Genomic DNA, 17,408 nt, shown 5'->3' with positions numbered 1-17,408 from the left:
TTTCGATCGAAGATAAACTGATTGATCTGATTGTACTGAAGCTAAAACAATATTTGAGATATCGATTAAAAATATTAATATGTTATTTTGAAGGTACAAATGATATATCCTGTCTAACCTAAATAAATCGATTTTTTTTTTTAATTTTACACTAGGTGTGCCTCTTAAACCGAACAAAGCGAACAATTCGAAAATTTTATATGGTTTGAGTTTAGCTTCTTTAAAAGCGGTATCACCAAATAGTCGGAATATTCGTCATTTGTACTGTGACGCATTGTTTTCATATGAAATTTTATGTCAGCAGATGTTTCTGCATGTCTGTAAATAATAAGTAATGACGAGTTTTTTCGCGGCGCGCGTTTACGTTCGGAAGTGTTTGATATTTATTTTAAGATCTCGCTACATGCACTCTCTGGATGAGTAAAGCCCCCGAACGCTTTGCACATTTTTCCGCTTTGATATCCAGTATTAATATTTTTGGAATGATGATGCCGTAATGTGATTTGAATTCGTTTTATGAAAATAACTTTTTCATAATTTGTTTTATTTATTTATATTTTTTATTTATTTTTTATAAAATGAACGAGTTGGCACAAGCCCTTGAAGCCTTGTTAGCTAACACCATCGGCAAGTGGGGGTGAGAACACTGAAAGTGAATGCAGGTAAACACAACAACAACACATACAACCATCGTAAACTGATAATATAGTCACCTAACACTTGTTTTTATTTTTGGTAATGAAAAATTGATAATGACCGTGCTTTATCAATGATAAATACTGCACAATCTATACTATACCACACCGGACTGATTGTGTGTTAGAGGGGCGGGGCGGATCGGTTTGGCGAACTGTTGTGCGAACGCTTCTGGTGCTAAAAACGTTCAGTTGCTGTCGAGCGGCGAAGCAGTTAAGTTGTTGTTTTGTCGATGTGAATACACAAACATACGTGCATATAATTTTGGAAACCTTAGGTGGCGACAAAAGCCTGACGGGAATTTAAGCCGTGCTGCGTATTTGCGACGAGTTGGGAAACGAATTAAGCACAAACAAGCTGAGATAATTGTCGCGCATTGACTATTTTGTAGGCGCGTGTTTCGAAATAGAGCTGTGCATGGATAGCAAAAAAAAAATGTAATTACTTACTTACAACTAAACGATAATACTCTATAACATTGAGAAAACGCTTGTGGATTTAGTTTTTTCCTACATATTATTTAAATAATTTTATTGTTATTGCTGCTGCAGTTGATTATTGTGTGGTGATCGTTATTTAATGTGACGTGTATATTAAATGTCATAATTAAAATGAAATTAGAAAAAAACATAATGCAATCAACTGAATAATTAAACTGATAAAGGCAGTCGCATTGCGGACGTGAATATTAATGTGAAGAAATAAGAATTAAAATGTATAAAGGTCGCAAAATTTTAGGAAAATATTATTGAAATGTTTTCAAATAGTAGAAAGTAGCATTTACTTAAATAAAAAAACAAAATGAAAATAGTGCAATTTATTAAAACGTAATTGAAATATGGAGGAAGGTCGGGGAAAAAAAATATATTAAACTCAAAAAACAAAACAAAAATAATAATATGTATGAAATAATAAAAGTGATAATATATAATATGTATTTGTAAAAATTATTACAAATAATAAAATAAAAAAAATATATATTGTAAAAAGCTTAATAAAAATAATATCAACAAAGAAGAAAATAAAATAAGTTCAAATAAATGATAAAATGAAAAGTCAGTAAAACATGAATAGAAAGTCACATAAAATGTAAAATTATTATATCAGCACATTTTTACTTATATAAAATATTAAACAAATACGTTAATAAAATAAAAGTTATAACTAAATTATACAAACATCAATAAAAATCTCAGCAAAAGTAAATAAAAATATTAAATAAAAAAAAATTTTACCAAATATTAAAAAATAAATGTTTACCAAATATTAAAAAAAAAATTTTAAATCGTTATTTTACTAAAAAACAATAACCAAAAATAAATTAAAATAATAATTATATAAATAAATAAATAATATAATTGCATAAACTTAGTTGATAAAAAAAAACTACAATTAGGCAAACAACAATAAGATACCCAAATAAATAGATATTCATATATAAAAAATAATAAGAAGAAACTAGCGAAATATTAATAAAAACAAATTTATAAATCGTTATTTTATTAAAAAATAAATTAATTAAAAGTAAATAAAATTACAGAAAATAAAATAATAATAAAAGTTAAAAAAAATAAATAATAAGTAAAAAACCATACAAAACTAATTTTATGAAGGTAAAATAATTACAATGTTATCCATAATATATTCAAAATTATAATAAACATGCAATACAGAAAATTAATACCAATTTATATATAATATATTTTACTAAAAAAATTCAATAGTCGAAATCTAATAAATCCTTGTTTTACTAAAAACAATTTAATTGAAGATAAAAACAAAATTACAATAAATAATTGTCAGAAATAAATACAATTATGAATAAGAAATATTAAATAATTGAACCAAAAATGATTTGAATTAAATATATATTGTAATTAAAACACAATACAGAAAATTCACAAAAAATGTTTGTTTATATATTTTACTAAAAACAAATAAAATTATAAAAACTATTAGCTGGAAAAATTAACTAACAAATTTAAAAACATACGTTAAAGTAACAAAAACATACAGAAAATTAAAAAAAAATATAATAATAATTATATAATAAAAATAACCGAAAACATAACGAAATTATAAGTAATTATACAAATCGTTTCGATAAAAACAAAAAGTTTCTGCTAATAAAAATAAGTAAAAACTTGACATTAAAAAAAAAATAAAAATAAAAACAAAGTTTTTTTTGATTTGATTAACATAAAGTTTTATGAAAAAGTATTAAAGAATAAGTAAACAGTAACAAAATACAAATAAGATAAAAAGGAGACAAAATAATTTTATATAAATATAATAAATTAATATTTATAAAAAAACCTATAAAAGTAAAACCAATGCATACAAAAATAGAATAACGTTACTTAAAAATAAGGCAACATCAATGAAATAAAAACATGAAAAAAAACATAATAGTGAAAACAATTTTTCTATCTTAAATGTAAAAAAAAAATTAAATTAAAGGAGAAGAAAACATTACTACCATTCATCAAATTTGACCCGTTTCGCATTCAAAAACAGTCCTATGTCAATACCAGCATGCTAATGATGAATCCTACTTTCCATACACTTGTAATAAGCTTTGGCTGAGATGGCCTTCAGGGCTGTCAGCGAATTTTGGTTCATGGTTAGCTTATGCTGTCAAGCGTCTCGACTTCTACTCGATATCATACTCAAAACTATTGGGCTGCATACCCAAAACATTAACCAAAATGTATGGAGTCGATCCATAAGAGATGTTGAGTTTCTACTATCTTTCTGATGCTAATACGATGATTTTCAAACACATTTTCTTTAACTTTTTGGATATTATCGTCATCAACAGAGGTAGACGAACGACTCGCATGAGACTTTTTCGAAGGTTCACTGAATGCTTTGTGTCACTCAAATACATATGTTCGTGATAAAGTAAACTCCCTGAAACACTTCGTGATTGCATTGGAAACACAAAATTTCAAATAAACTCGCTGTTAAATATTTTTCATCATTACAAAAAGCCTTTTTTCATTAAAACCACCCGATCCTAACGTAAAAAGTTGGTTGTTTATCGCTACTATTTTAATTTTAATATAATATAATTAGTATAATTTGCCAATTATATTACAACAATTGAAACATATCTAAACTCAATCAAACCAACATGTCAAGGCTATTTATCATATGACAGAAATTCGTCATAAGCTTTGACACTTTCATTATCAAACTCGCGAACAACAGATTTATGTATTTTCGTATGCTACATAACGGCATATATTCATATTGTCATACGCAATAACGTCTAAGCTTTTTGTTTTTTAAGTTGGCACCGATCAATCAGGTGACTTATGCAAGTTGGCGCATTTCGTTTTGTGCGCGCCTCATAGCCCTTTGACGGGTATTAATGAATGATCCATCAGCGTATGGACACAAGCATTGAATAAATAACGCACAACCATCACATACATACACATGTGCTTATAACACTTATAACATGTGTAATAAATGAAAACCAGCCCATTAACCAGACTCATAAATTATGATTTGCCGTGTGGAATTTTACACAGGTGTGAAAAAGTGAGATCAGTGAAACAAATGCTCGTAATTATCATATGGCAAATGGAGCTGATTTCCAATATGATTTTGTGTCACAAAAAAAAAAAAATAATAATAATTGTGACTTCACAATACAGCTTGCTTAATTTTGTACCCCCGCTCTTGAACTTTTTGGCGCCTTACAGTTTTATCACCCATATAATAAAGGGGCGCACTTCCAAAGCTTAACCATCATGTGCAATTATTTTATACACAGACATTTTACGTATGTGTGTGTGCATATATCTACATACATCTAATCGCCAACACACCGCCCACTCGATAATCACCGTTGTTGGTACTCAAACTATAATCACTATAAAAGTTTTATATCGTTCATATAAATCTCCATACATACTACAAATTCTCAGGGCCTCCTGGAACTTAATACTTGCCTCGCGCTAGTTTTCTGCTCGGCATTATTCCCTTGAAATTTTATCATAGCGGTCGCCGCTTATCTACATACATATAGATAACATAGGTATACAAAAATAAATATAAAACAAGAAGAAAAAACGTTAACTTCGGCTGTGCCGATCCTTCACATGTGCATTTCTTATAGCATAAAAGGGTATAAAAAGATTTTTATCTTGATTTTGATCGGTCAATTTGTATGACAGCTATATGCTACAGTTGTCCGACATCAGCGGTTCCGACAAATGCGCAGCTTATTGGTTAGAAAAGAACGTGTGCAAAACTTCAGATTGATATCTCAAAACTATGGCAGTAGGTAGACGGATATTCTTGTATATATTTTATAAAGTCTCCTACGTTTCATTCTGCATAGTACAGACTTTATGGCAAATTTAATGTACTCTTTTCAGGGTATAAGAAATACAAAAAAATATATAAAAAAAACGCAAAAGTTTTCTTACCGTTTTTAGCGCCGCTCTTTTTGACTTTTGTTTTTTATTTTTTTTTATTTGTCTCATTTTTACTTACTGATAATAAATCGGTTGCTAACGTTGTTGTTTTTCTCGACATTGTTAACAGCTTTCTGATTGTTTGTAAACACATGTTCATAGATATGTACATATATACATACATTTGTATGCTACATTTCTGTTGCCTTCTTTGAATACTTCGCCGATTGGTCTGCATACTGGGTTTCTTATCATTTACCGTAATTGAACTTCGTCTCCTACAATTGTAATAGCTCACTTTGAATCGTGGTGCTTGTTGTCATTTTTCCTTTTTCTTTTTCATTGCCATAATCTCACATTTTAATTGCATTTGCTGATATTATTATGTGATCCACGCGTTGGCTTTGATACTGATGTCTTCATAGCCCACTTTCGATTGAATGTCAGATAAATTCTTTCAGTGACGCATTATTGACTGGTTGACAAGTTGTTCGCCTTGGTCTACCATATATGGTGAAGATGCGTATGAGATTGATGTCATAGATAGCTCAATCAACACAGGCTGAGGCTGAGACCTCAAGTGATCTTTATGTAGATTGGCAAAAATTCGTATCTTGGAAATACTTTTTATTATAAATACATATCCTAGGCACTTTAAGAAGTTATTATTGTTTAAAAGAGAAAAATATATCAAATATTTGATTTTTTGATTGATAATTTTCAATACTATTATTCTAATACAATTGATATTTTGTTTTGAAATAGTTTCGGCCTACCTTACCTTTTCATTGTCGCTGAATTACTTTCCAAATTTCGGTCATTTTTGGGACACACAGTATCAATTAGTCCAATACACATATCATAGTTCTTGAAAGCTTTCATCCTTTGATTGAAATTTCTAATTTTGACAAATCATACTCCGAGAAAAAAAATTCCCGGATATGTGTTTTCATGTTTTTCGCAAAGAGCGCATGAAGTAAAAAAAGAATTTGTATAAATTCGATGATATGACCATTGGAGAGTAGCGATTCGATCAAGCACCTAGTATAAATCACAAATAAATAACAAACTGTTATGTCTTTCTAATGCGGTATCGACATATCCTCTTGTATTCAATTGGATAACTTTATTTTTGCAAGCATATGCCAATTTTTTTGGTAACAGAACAGAACTCAATGTGAGGGGAGAAGTGGCGAATCGAACACCGCTTTTATGTTTTACGTAATCCGTTCGGTTGGGAAAATAAATCTAGTTGAAATATTATAACAAAATTTTTAGCATATCACATTTGCCTATCACATGCCTTTACATATTCATCCTATAATAGAGACGCCATGAAAATACTTCCTAGAAACTATTTGTTTGTATACTCATATTCATAGAAATGGTATCTAATGCTAAAAACTGTTTTTAAAGTTCAAATATTTTTTTAAACACCTGCGATTTGAATACAAATTCACTCAGAAAATTAATTTGAGCTCTAATATTGCTATGAAACAAATCTATTATGGGACCCTTCATACTCATGGACCGCTACTCAAAGTATCTTATTGTATTTACTCGTTTTTTTTTTACTAACAAATCAAACGCATTTTTTTTTGCATTCGATGCTGTGTTTGCACACATGTATAATACAATAACTACAAGTATATGATCCATGCAAAAACTTCGAATGAAAGTTCTAACTTTCAACATAACCATCAAATAAACGGTTATGTCAGCTTATCATTCCATTACGTATACATCTCGCCAGGCACAGTGCGCTAATTCAGCTTAGAAGTGCTTGTATGCAAATATTTTGACAAGTGAACTCTTTCTAGTATGTTATTGTTAAGTCACCTGTGCGTACTCGCAGTCAAGCAACTAAGTTTTGTGTATAGTTTTTGTTTATTATTTACATGTTTTCACTGAATTGAGATTAGGGTTCGCTACTCAATACAACTTTGGTTGAATAATATCTGTTACAATATTTGTCGAAAACTTTTATTTTTCAATAAAAAAATATCAACAATAATAAATGTTAAAAATATTTACATCTAGTGTGCAATTGATAAGAAAAGTAAAATCTGCGCTTATCAGCGTATGATTCACCTCATTTGAACTATTCCCCTTTCTACTAAGTTACAATCCTTCCAGTTTCTAAGTGCAATATTATAGTGCTAAGACTCATATCAAGGTTGGGAATCACTATATGCGGAAGTCTTTTTTTAAGTATTTTATGAAGTGGAAAAACACATATTCGCATCATCGGGTATCGCTATATTTATTTGTAAATAAATTTGTTGATAGGGCTTGGTGTTGTTCGAGTGTGTTTTGAGCAGATAAAGTCATGTTAAATCTTTGGCCTTAATTTCTCCTAGGGATATCTATGAAAGCAAACGGTTATTAAAATTATTGCATGGCTTCTTCATTAGTTTATAATTAGAAATGAGCCCATGAATTTAAAATATAATATAAATAGGTAAGCTCTCGACAGAATATTGTAAATTCGGTCGTTTTCTCACAAATTACCAAACTATAAGGAAATTACCAAACTATAAGGAAAATATTATATTATTAGGTCCATAGTGCCCTCCCCTCTTTTAAACTGAACTCACAAAAGCCAGCACTCACACAGCCTTTGTACATTCCAGGATCCTGCTGGGCGTTCTAGAGACGATGTGATCCCTACAGAATGCTATGCAGTCTAGAATCAGGTGCTCAAAAGTTTCCGGCTCAATGTCGCGAAATACTCTCCCTGAAAATATTTTGTTATAATTTTTCCTAACGGAAATCAAAATATTCATCATAGGTTGACTAATCTGAAGGCTGCGCTAATATTAGTACCAAATGCTACTTGAGATAGAGACGAATAGGTATATGGCACAAGTTACTGTATTATGGACCGACACATATTATGGAAAATATAACATCATCATTGATACAAAGTCCACTATAGGGACGGTGTATGGGACTTCGAGAAGAAATGGACTGTTTCCGGAAATTTTTGGAAGTGTTTTTACCTCGTCTCTCTCCAAACAGCTTCTGCAACCAAATTTTTAACCTTACCGCGTGGACATTAATAGGACAATGTATAGTTATAACTCCTACAATTAGGAAAATCTGAACCTTGTTGAGGGTGAAGAGCTCGCTGGTTCTCTTGCGATTGGTCTTTTTGTTTTTTTTTTCGATATATAAAAAATGGTTGTCATTATTCCTCAATTCCATAGTTTTTCCAACATAGTATTTTATTGGATATTGATATCTCCAATTGAACCCAAGTTTAAGCTTCAGATCTGAATAGTATTTAGTTGCATAACATTTCCTGAATATATATATTATTTATGGACGTATCCTTTATTCTAAGTAATTTAGTGCCGAATGCGTAAAAAAATTCTTTCAATTTTAATATGAACTGACACACTGTACACATATGATTTGTCGTCGTTTTACGTATATGTATAAAAACTTTGAGTTATATTTCTGGTTTCAGCAACACAATGAACAACAGTAGTAATTACATACAGATAAGCATCTAGATATGTAAACAAATTAGCGGAACCTCCAAAATGTCAACGAAATTTGTTCAGAAAAAATATTTGTTAATATGTAAAATAAATTTGTACACCTTAAAAATCCAATACGCACAATAAAATATTTGTACAGTTAATATGTGCACAAATAATCAGCAATCATTATTCATAAAACAAATTAAGTCGTGATATTTTATCAGACAACTCCGGTGCTGGTAACATAATTAGCAGCGCCAACTCGAAATTTTTCCAGCAATTACGTGATATAACCAAATATAAACGTATATAGATTACAAATGTATAGACAAGTATATACTAGAAGTATATCTATATATAGTTTTTAGCCGACTTAATAACAAATTGGAAGCAGTCTTATGACCCTGGGGGATACAGAATTATTTATAGAACCGATTAACAAGTTGTTAGTCATGGAAACACGCGTATATTCAATCGAACTAAATCGGTCTTGAAAGTGCCATAATTTCTTTGTTTGCAATTATTACTAAAATATCTATACTTAAACACATAATCGCTGAATACGAGAGTGGTTCAACTAATTTGCGGGTTTTAGAAAAGAAATTTTGGTGAAATTTTGAATGAAACCCCGATATTACCTGAGAACAGATAATTGATTTTATGAAATCGTTTTCCATCCCAGAAATTCATGAAAAACTGTATAAAATCTACCAAACCGTTAATAAATGCATAGAGCCTGAATGGCACTTACCACGTCACTTTGTGGTATCATGAGTTAATGTATCAAACGTCCAAGAGGATCGCGTCTAGACCAATTCCATTTATGTATATTCAGTGGTAAACCACATTATTTTCAAGGAAACTTTTCCATTTAATTTCATTAAAATATTACACATTTTGACCAACCTGTACAGTTTAAAGAAAATTACTATATATGCTATATTGACTGGGCAGAGTGAAAAGGACGGGCTGATTGCATTAATTTAGACATTGCCCAGGTATATTTGAGAACTAATTTTCAAGCAATTTTAAAAATATAAAACTCATATTGAACGACATATTCGTCACAAGGCGTGTTAGAAAAACGAAAATCATTATATATAGTATATGGAAGTCGGTATAAGGCCAACCGGAAGTTTGGAAATTGCAGATACATGGGATCTAAAGGATGTATTGACCGGTTTTTATCAATTTTTTATAACTGGAGTAAAGTCAGCCGGATGTTCGATAACCGTGATATTACCGATATATGCGGTATAAAATAATCCGGAAGTTCGAAAATCTTTGTATTAGGTATATGACGGCGAAGAGAAGCCTTCATCCGATTCAACCCATTTTTAACATACTGGCTTAATGTTATCAGATGATCAAAAGAATTTGCTCCGAATTTAAATTACATATCTAACAGATTGACCGATATTTTCGATAAAATGTTTGCTTTAGGAACTGGGGTCCGCATATTCGGTATCTGGTGGTTTAAACAACTGTAGTCCCATTTTGCCAGTTTTTGGTCATATAGTGTCCTATTTTAAGAAAGTGAAAGAATCAGATGGAATTTAAAATTGTGTTATGGTAAGTAGGCGTGGTTGTAGTCCAATTTCGCCCATTTTCGCACTGGAAGGTTAAGATAATATTACATATCAAATTTGGTCGACAACGGTCTGGTAAGTCCTGAGATATGGGTTTTCACCTAAATGTGGGCGCTGCCACTGCCATCGCCTTTCTTTGACCCCGGCTCCTATAAAGCTCTCTTGTACCATCTCGGGTGTAAAAATGGCCTATTTATTTATTGATTTATCGCGCTTTTAGTAGTTTTTTATCAGAACCGTTATATGAGGAATGGGCTTTGTCATCATCCGATTTCAATAATTTTTACAGTTCGGTGGGGATTTGTCCTAAACGAATTTATTGGTTATTGTATCTTAAAAGGTTTAGGAGATTTGTGCATTAAACCTATAATATATAATATAACTCTATATCTCTCTTGATTAGTTTTAGTTTCAACCGTTAGTTGAACAAAGCTATTATAATCTGTAGCAATAGGTTGTAACAGTATATGGTAATAACTCATGACAATTTCATTCGCATATAATATACGGCATAGATATCACTCGGCCTCGCCACCGTCTATTGTATAAATATATACATATGTATATAGAATTGTACCTTCGGTTATCTTTCTAAAATGAAGTCACGCTTTTTTCATATCACACAACTAAACTGTCGCTTCATGATACTCCTTATTTGCTTACATAAATGTCTGCTGACCGATGTTTTGTGTTTTTGCGCATAATGACAAAAGGGGCAAGGTATTCTAATTTATAACAATTTCATTCTGAAAAGACTGGATTTTAATTTGACATTGATATATTGGACATATTCGCACAACAATGCTTCCATGTGATGTATACATATATGTTCTGTATGTACATTAAGGTGTATGTTAATTTCCAAGTTGATTTTGGTTTGGCCCCTGAAGCTTCACTTGTTGCCCTTAACACAAGGATTTTGAGTAGAACGGAAAATTTTGCATTATAGTATATTTTTTTAATTAAGTTTATTGTTTTGGAAATAAAAAATTTACCCTTCATCAGGGCAAAAACTGAAACTTAAGGGACGTTTGCGAAAAGAAATCAACTTGGAAAATAACAGATAACCTAATGTACTACACATATGTATACCTTCGTATCTGCGTATATAACTAATATCGGAAAGTAGGTGATGGTAGTGAAATGGTCTTAAGCCCATTGAGTTCCCCTTACTCGTACTATTTACGATAAATGGGAATTTCATCATTTCGTAATTATTTTGCAAACCCTTCATATATACTAGTATATATGTATGTATATGGATATGAACTTATATATATTATAATATATGTTTATAAGCGTGACTAAGCTTAAATTGTGGTGTTATTCATAATATTCCTTTATACCTACATACATATATGATATATACGTAATGTATGTAATGACAATGCTGACTTGCTTGTTGAACAAAAAATTATCACCACTTGCCAATTGCATGTTAATCAATAAAAAATGCCTCTGGGGTTAGTATCCTAGCATATGGCATGGTATCAACGGACACAAGAAATAATTGAAAAATGCCATAAATGAAGTACAGACACAAACCCTAAATTACCATTATAAGAGATTTTATAATATCACCAATCTTTAAGTTGACCGAAAAGCGGGGAAATTCAAATGTCATACAAAGTGGACTAAATTTTTATCGGAGCAATCAATACGTAATTTGTTTTACTAATATTAGGGCGCGTAAGTTTTTTCCACCAATACGTTAAAAATTTAAATAAATTTTTAATTAAAAGAAGTAAGTTAAGAGTAGAAGAGAAACAGAAAGAGAAAGAGAAAGAATGGATGAGGTGAGATAGAGATGTGGAAAGAAATACAGAGTATACATTTAAATTCTTGAAAATTTCAGTTAATGTTCTAAGCCACTAACTGAAAGTACCATCTTAACAAATGAAACATATAAATTTAATATTTTCCATATTTTTAATCGTTTTAACTGCTTTTAAGCCCATCTTTCTTTGCACGTATGTGCTCTGCAAAGAATTGTGATGTTTTATACTTTCTCGATGTTAGGTATTTTTATGTGATATTTTTCGTCCTAACCGTGAAGCCATTTAATTTTTCTTGTACCACTTAAAATATCCATGACCTGGTAAAAGCTCGTCAAATAAAATTTGGTTGGTCGGCTTTTTTTTATCACTGAAAGACTCCAGATGGGATGTAAAACTCGACCGCTTTCGTTATCCTTATTTTATTCTAATAACATTAATTCCTTAACTTTACTGATTTAGATCCCGTAGACAAGACCGTTAATATGTGTTGTGTCAAAGCTTTTTTTAGACATACAATCAATCATCTAGTTTTAATATTATAATATATTATGTACATACATACATATATATTAGAGTGTTTAAAATATTTTTCCTCTCAAACATTTATGTTAGAGAAAAATCAAAATTTGGCGATTTTTATGTAGCTAGTTACAGTTCTTGTAAATATTTGCATACTCTGTCTTAGAGTTGAGTAAAGCTCAGCTTGACAATAAAAATGATTTTCCCATGATAATTATACGATAATCTAAAATAAAAATAGCGACCCTTAGTTGAGCAATAGGGCACATGTTGATAATTAAATTTTATCAGACCTCATTCGAAGAGACTATAGATATAATTTGATTAAATAGCTTAGATAATAAATTAAGTATTATATATTATATTGCAAATACTCCCTTTAACTGGTTAAATTGTTATAAAAAATATTGTTCTTTTTTTAGTACCATAAATGCCAAAAAAAATTTAGTTCCATTTTTTTCAGTTTTGTATCTCAGTTTTGTGGGCCTGACAGTGGTCCGATTACGCCCATATACGGTCTCGCCCTTTTTTTACCAAGGAACACATGTATGTAGTTTCAGTACGATATCTCAATTTTTACTCATGTTACAGCTTGCTCTTTTATAGTATATACATAACTCTATATCCATCTCAGTTAGTATTAGGTGATACAAACAACCGTTAGGTGAACAAAATTAATATACTCTGTACCAACATGTTGCAAAAGTATAAAAATACGAAAATGTATGTATGTATGGAAAAAATGTTTACAATAAATTCAGAATAAAACGGTTCTTCCAGATAAAGTGTGTCACAAGTGCTCACTTCAAACAGCAATAATGATAAAGTTAATCTTAACAAAAAGTAGACATAATTTTCGTTTCCGTTTTGTTTTAATTTGGTTTAGTGTGCAATTTATATGCTAAACCTCTGACAAGTCGACATAATTATCCGACAAAAAAGCCAAGCAGCAACAAAGATGGCGCAAGAAACGACAATAAATGAAAATAATAACAATCACAATGGTCACATACATGATCGATCCATTTCGCCGCATCTGACTAAATTGTTATTACCACTAAATGGTGATAAGTCCATGTTTGATAAAACCTATAATACCCCAGTTGTCGACGCCAATGCAACAAAACAAAAGACACTGAAGAAGAAGCGTCGTGACAAAAGTGATCTGGGCGATGATTTCGTAGCGCCCGATGGGGGTTGGGGTTGGCTGGTCACCGTCGCTAGCGGCATTGCTGTGGTAAGTATTTGATCTAACTGAAATATATTCTCGCATGAACATTTACTTGACTTAACCGTGCTCTTTGCAGTTAGTGACATTTGGCTTGGCCCAACAGTTCGGTATTATTTTCCGAGATTATATGTACAGTATTGGCATCACCAGTTCGCAGCTGACGACGATTATCAACACACAGATTGCCGTTTCCGCACTAACAGGTAGGTTTTGTCGAAATCATATAAATAATTTTGAATCGAATACCAGTTTACGATCTATTCTCCTTTTTTGCTAATGTAGGGAGTTTTTTGAATCATGTAAAACTTCATCTATTGTTTTCTTGAGTGTTACTAGCTTTTTGCTTCTTCACTAACTTTTCAAAAATCACGCCACTAAATCTCGACATATTGTATTTTTATTTGGCGCCTCTTGACAAAAAGCTGTTATGCAGAATTTAAAAAACAAAAAATATCTAGAAAAACTGAAATAAAAAATATTTAGTGAAAATGAAAAAAAAAGTAAGCTTATATTTAGAAATGGGACCTAGAATGGGATATGTGAATTCACAATGGTACATGGTAGAAGATGGAAATTGGATCATTTCATATACCGAGTTGGTGTGGTTTGCCGCAAAGTGAGAAACCAAGTCATTACAAAGATAAAGCCGGTTGCGTTGACCGATTTGTTTTGACAAAAGGATTGGCTAGTTAAAGTTTGTAAACACAGGGAGCATATAGTTGCACATTGAATCCATTTTGTTATTTTTACAACACTCCTCTTGTTTGCGCTCGGTCGAGTGCCGAGCTGTAGGCAACCGGACGGGTCACAAATTGCGGATAGTAAACAGCCTTTAGATATAGGAGTTAGCTGTGAATAAACAATAAACCGTACCGGACAACAAGCCGCGGCTAGGGGAAGTTAGTCTCGGAGAGGTTTTGGGTTGAACTGAATTTCTCATAAATTCTGAATGCCTATGATCCCTTGATTGTCGACATTAACAACTACTTTTTATTCATAGGTCTTCTCAATGGACCCCTATTCCGACGGTATACATATCGCCAAGTCGCATTCGGCGGTTCAACGCTCATCTTCATCGGCATGTTTTTGTCAGTATTTGCTCAATCATTCCTCTTCTACATGATGTCTTTTGCATTCTTCTATGGTAAGTTTTTACTGTCAACTCCAAAACATAAAAACCAATATTTACATAAGTATATCTGCCATATAGGCTTCGGTCGTGGTCTCATGGTATCGGCGTCTTCGATGGCTGTTAACACTTTCTTCAAAGTGAAACGTCGCACTGCCACCTCTTATCAGTTCGGTGTAGCCGGCATGGGTCCAATTATATTGCCACATCTAGCTACTTTTCTCGTGCAAGCTGTGGGCGTAAAGGGCACCGTGCTAATCTTTTCTGGTCTCTCGCTGCATAACTTTGCCGCCTCACTGATCTTCCAACCCGTGCAATGGCATGTGAAAAAAGTAAGAGGCGACGCTGAGTCCTTACGCCCGGTTTCGCAGCACTTTGAGGAGGAAGAGCCAGAACAATTTGTCGAACCCGACACGCACAGTTTGGCGCGCGCCAATGACGGTTGGTACGGTTCTCGTACTTCCATAAATACGCTTAGCCAACGACATCGACTCAGCACTGGCGACAGCGTTCAAATGCATAAACTCCGCCGTTTAAGTAGCGTTGGCGGTGGCAAAGGCAAACAGCGCTCTTTTTCGACGAGTGAGAGCATTAAGGAGGATGAGCTGGAACATTTACATGAGAATTTAGCGTTGCCCACTCAACTGGAGCATCTAGATGAAGGACAAGGGGCCGTGCAGTACAAGCAACAACCACAACAATTTGACGAGAAGGAAGAAAATCACTTAGCGCCCGAAAAAACGTTAGAGGAAATGCTAGAAGAAGAAGAAGAGGCGCGCCAAAAACTACCATTCCTACAAAAGGTCATAATTTTCTTCGATTTGGATCTGCTGCGCGATTTCACATATGTCAATTTGGCAATGGGCATGACAATAATAAACTTCGTGGAAATCAATTTCGCCATCTTAACGCCTTTTATTCTCTCCGACTTCAAATTCACTAACACACAAATCGCCTTCGCCATGTCTTGTCTGGGTGTTTGCGATGTCATACTGCGTTTTCTCACCCCATTGCTGACCGCCAAGATACCTTTGAGTAATAAGAATTTTTTCATTATCGGCATCTTGGGCATGTGTTTGGGGCGCGTCTTTCTCATATACTGCCGTGACTTCTATTGGTTGATCGCGACTTTTGGCTTCTTGGGTCTTTTCAAAGCGTTCCGCACAATCTTTGCACTTCTCATCATTCCCGGCTATGTGCCTCTGAAGCGTTTACCGGCCGCAGCGGGTCTACAACTGCTCATGTCCGGTATATTTTCACTGGTTTTTGGACCAATTGTTGGTAAGTTGAACTGATTTTTAAAAAACCTAAAGAAAATGCATTAAATATAATATTATATAAAATATATATAACTCGCTTGTTCGCTCTTACTTTTTACACTCAGGTCTTATACGTGACGCCACCGATTATGGTTTCACTCTGCATGTTCTCAATGGTCTTAATATTATAGCGATTGCATTTTGGATAATCGAAGACCTCTTGCAAAAAAAGAAAAAGACAACGCTAGAATAGAAAATATTCAGAAAAAAAATATAATAATATGTGTGCCATTGTTAAATCGTTCCTGCCACGATGAAAGTTATACATTAGTTCATAAACATTTAAATAAATGCTTACAATATCTTATATAAGATTTTATGTATATATGTATGTAAATAAGTGAAAGCGGTAATCCGCAGCCCTAGCAGCTCTCCGATGTGGCTAGTGAATCAACTAAATATAATGTGTAGACAATTATGTATCTGAGAGCAAGTTCAACCCTCTTATAAAGGGTTTGGCTCAGCTCGTGTGTTCGCGTATTCGTGATTCGTGCCTTTGTTCGTGCCAAAAATGTGTATACTGACATACATACGTAAATTTACAGTTTTAAGCTCATAAACATTTATTTTTTGAATGTTAGCTAATGTCCGTTAAATAATGAAATATTTTATAGTTAAGTAAAATTAATAATGTTGAAATGATAGTATAAATCAATCGTTGCTTGTTATTATATTATCTGTATATAATATTTATATAGATGCGAAGACGCTTAGTTAATATAGATATTGTTATGTAATTAATTTAAGTCTGTAAATAATTTGTTAATAAAGTCTTTATTATATTATTATTTAAATCAATTGCGAAAAAATACTTTTCATCTCGGGAACTATTGTTTTATTGTTCAATACGATATTTGAACAGAATTTTTAACCAACGAAATTAAAAATAATTAATTAGGGAAAATAATCAAAAAGCCATATCAAGATAAATATTTTAAAATTTTAAATTTAAAATAATTTTTTTTTGTTATATAGTATTTTGATTACAATTATTAACTTATTCCATCTAAAACTAAAATTTGTTCTGTAACCGCTTTCTGTAATCAAAATTTGAAATATATTTTTAAACTTCCATAGTCCATATTATATTTAGTAGCAATATTTCAGTATTTCTAGTTTTTAAATTATTATTTGGTACGGCTTGCAACTCTATACGCTCATGCATTCGAGCATCTGAAATTTTTGAAGTATTTTATCTACTATATCTCAGCGTATTTTTCTCAGCCACT

The 17,408-nt window shown here is 32.0% G+C and overlaps 1 protein-coding gene across 1 annotated transcript; it reads left to right on the top strand.

Annotated features, from left to right (window-relative positions):
- The first annotated feature begins 875 nt into the window (after positions 1-875).
- Positions 876-16,977, top strand: LOC106616098 (monocarboxylate transporter 7). Its single transcript, XM_014232586.3, has 6 exons — positions 876-1,133; positions 13,387-13,737; positions 13,808-13,934; positions 14,732-14,875; positions 14,942-16,141; positions 16,245-16,977. Exons 2-6 carry the CDS (start codon positions 13,459-13,461, stop codon positions 16,370-16,372), a joined length of 1,878 nt encoding a protein of 625 aa, XP_014088061.2. The 5' UTR covers positions 876-1,133; positions 13,387-13,458; the 3' UTR covers positions 16,373-16,977.
- Positions 16,978-17,408: the final 431 nt, after the last annotated feature.

This window comes from Bactrocera oleae, chromosome 5 (genome assembly GCF_042242935.1).
Source record: "Bactrocera oleae isolate idBacOlea1 chromosome 5, idBacOlea1, whole genome shotgun sequence".
NCBI classification, from domain to species: Eukaryota; Metazoa; Arthropoda; class Insecta; order Diptera; family Tephritidae; genus Bactrocera; species Bactrocera oleae.
The sequence above is the reverse complement of the archived record's forward strand: the minus strand, read 5'-3'. Positions and strand labels throughout refer to the sequence as shown.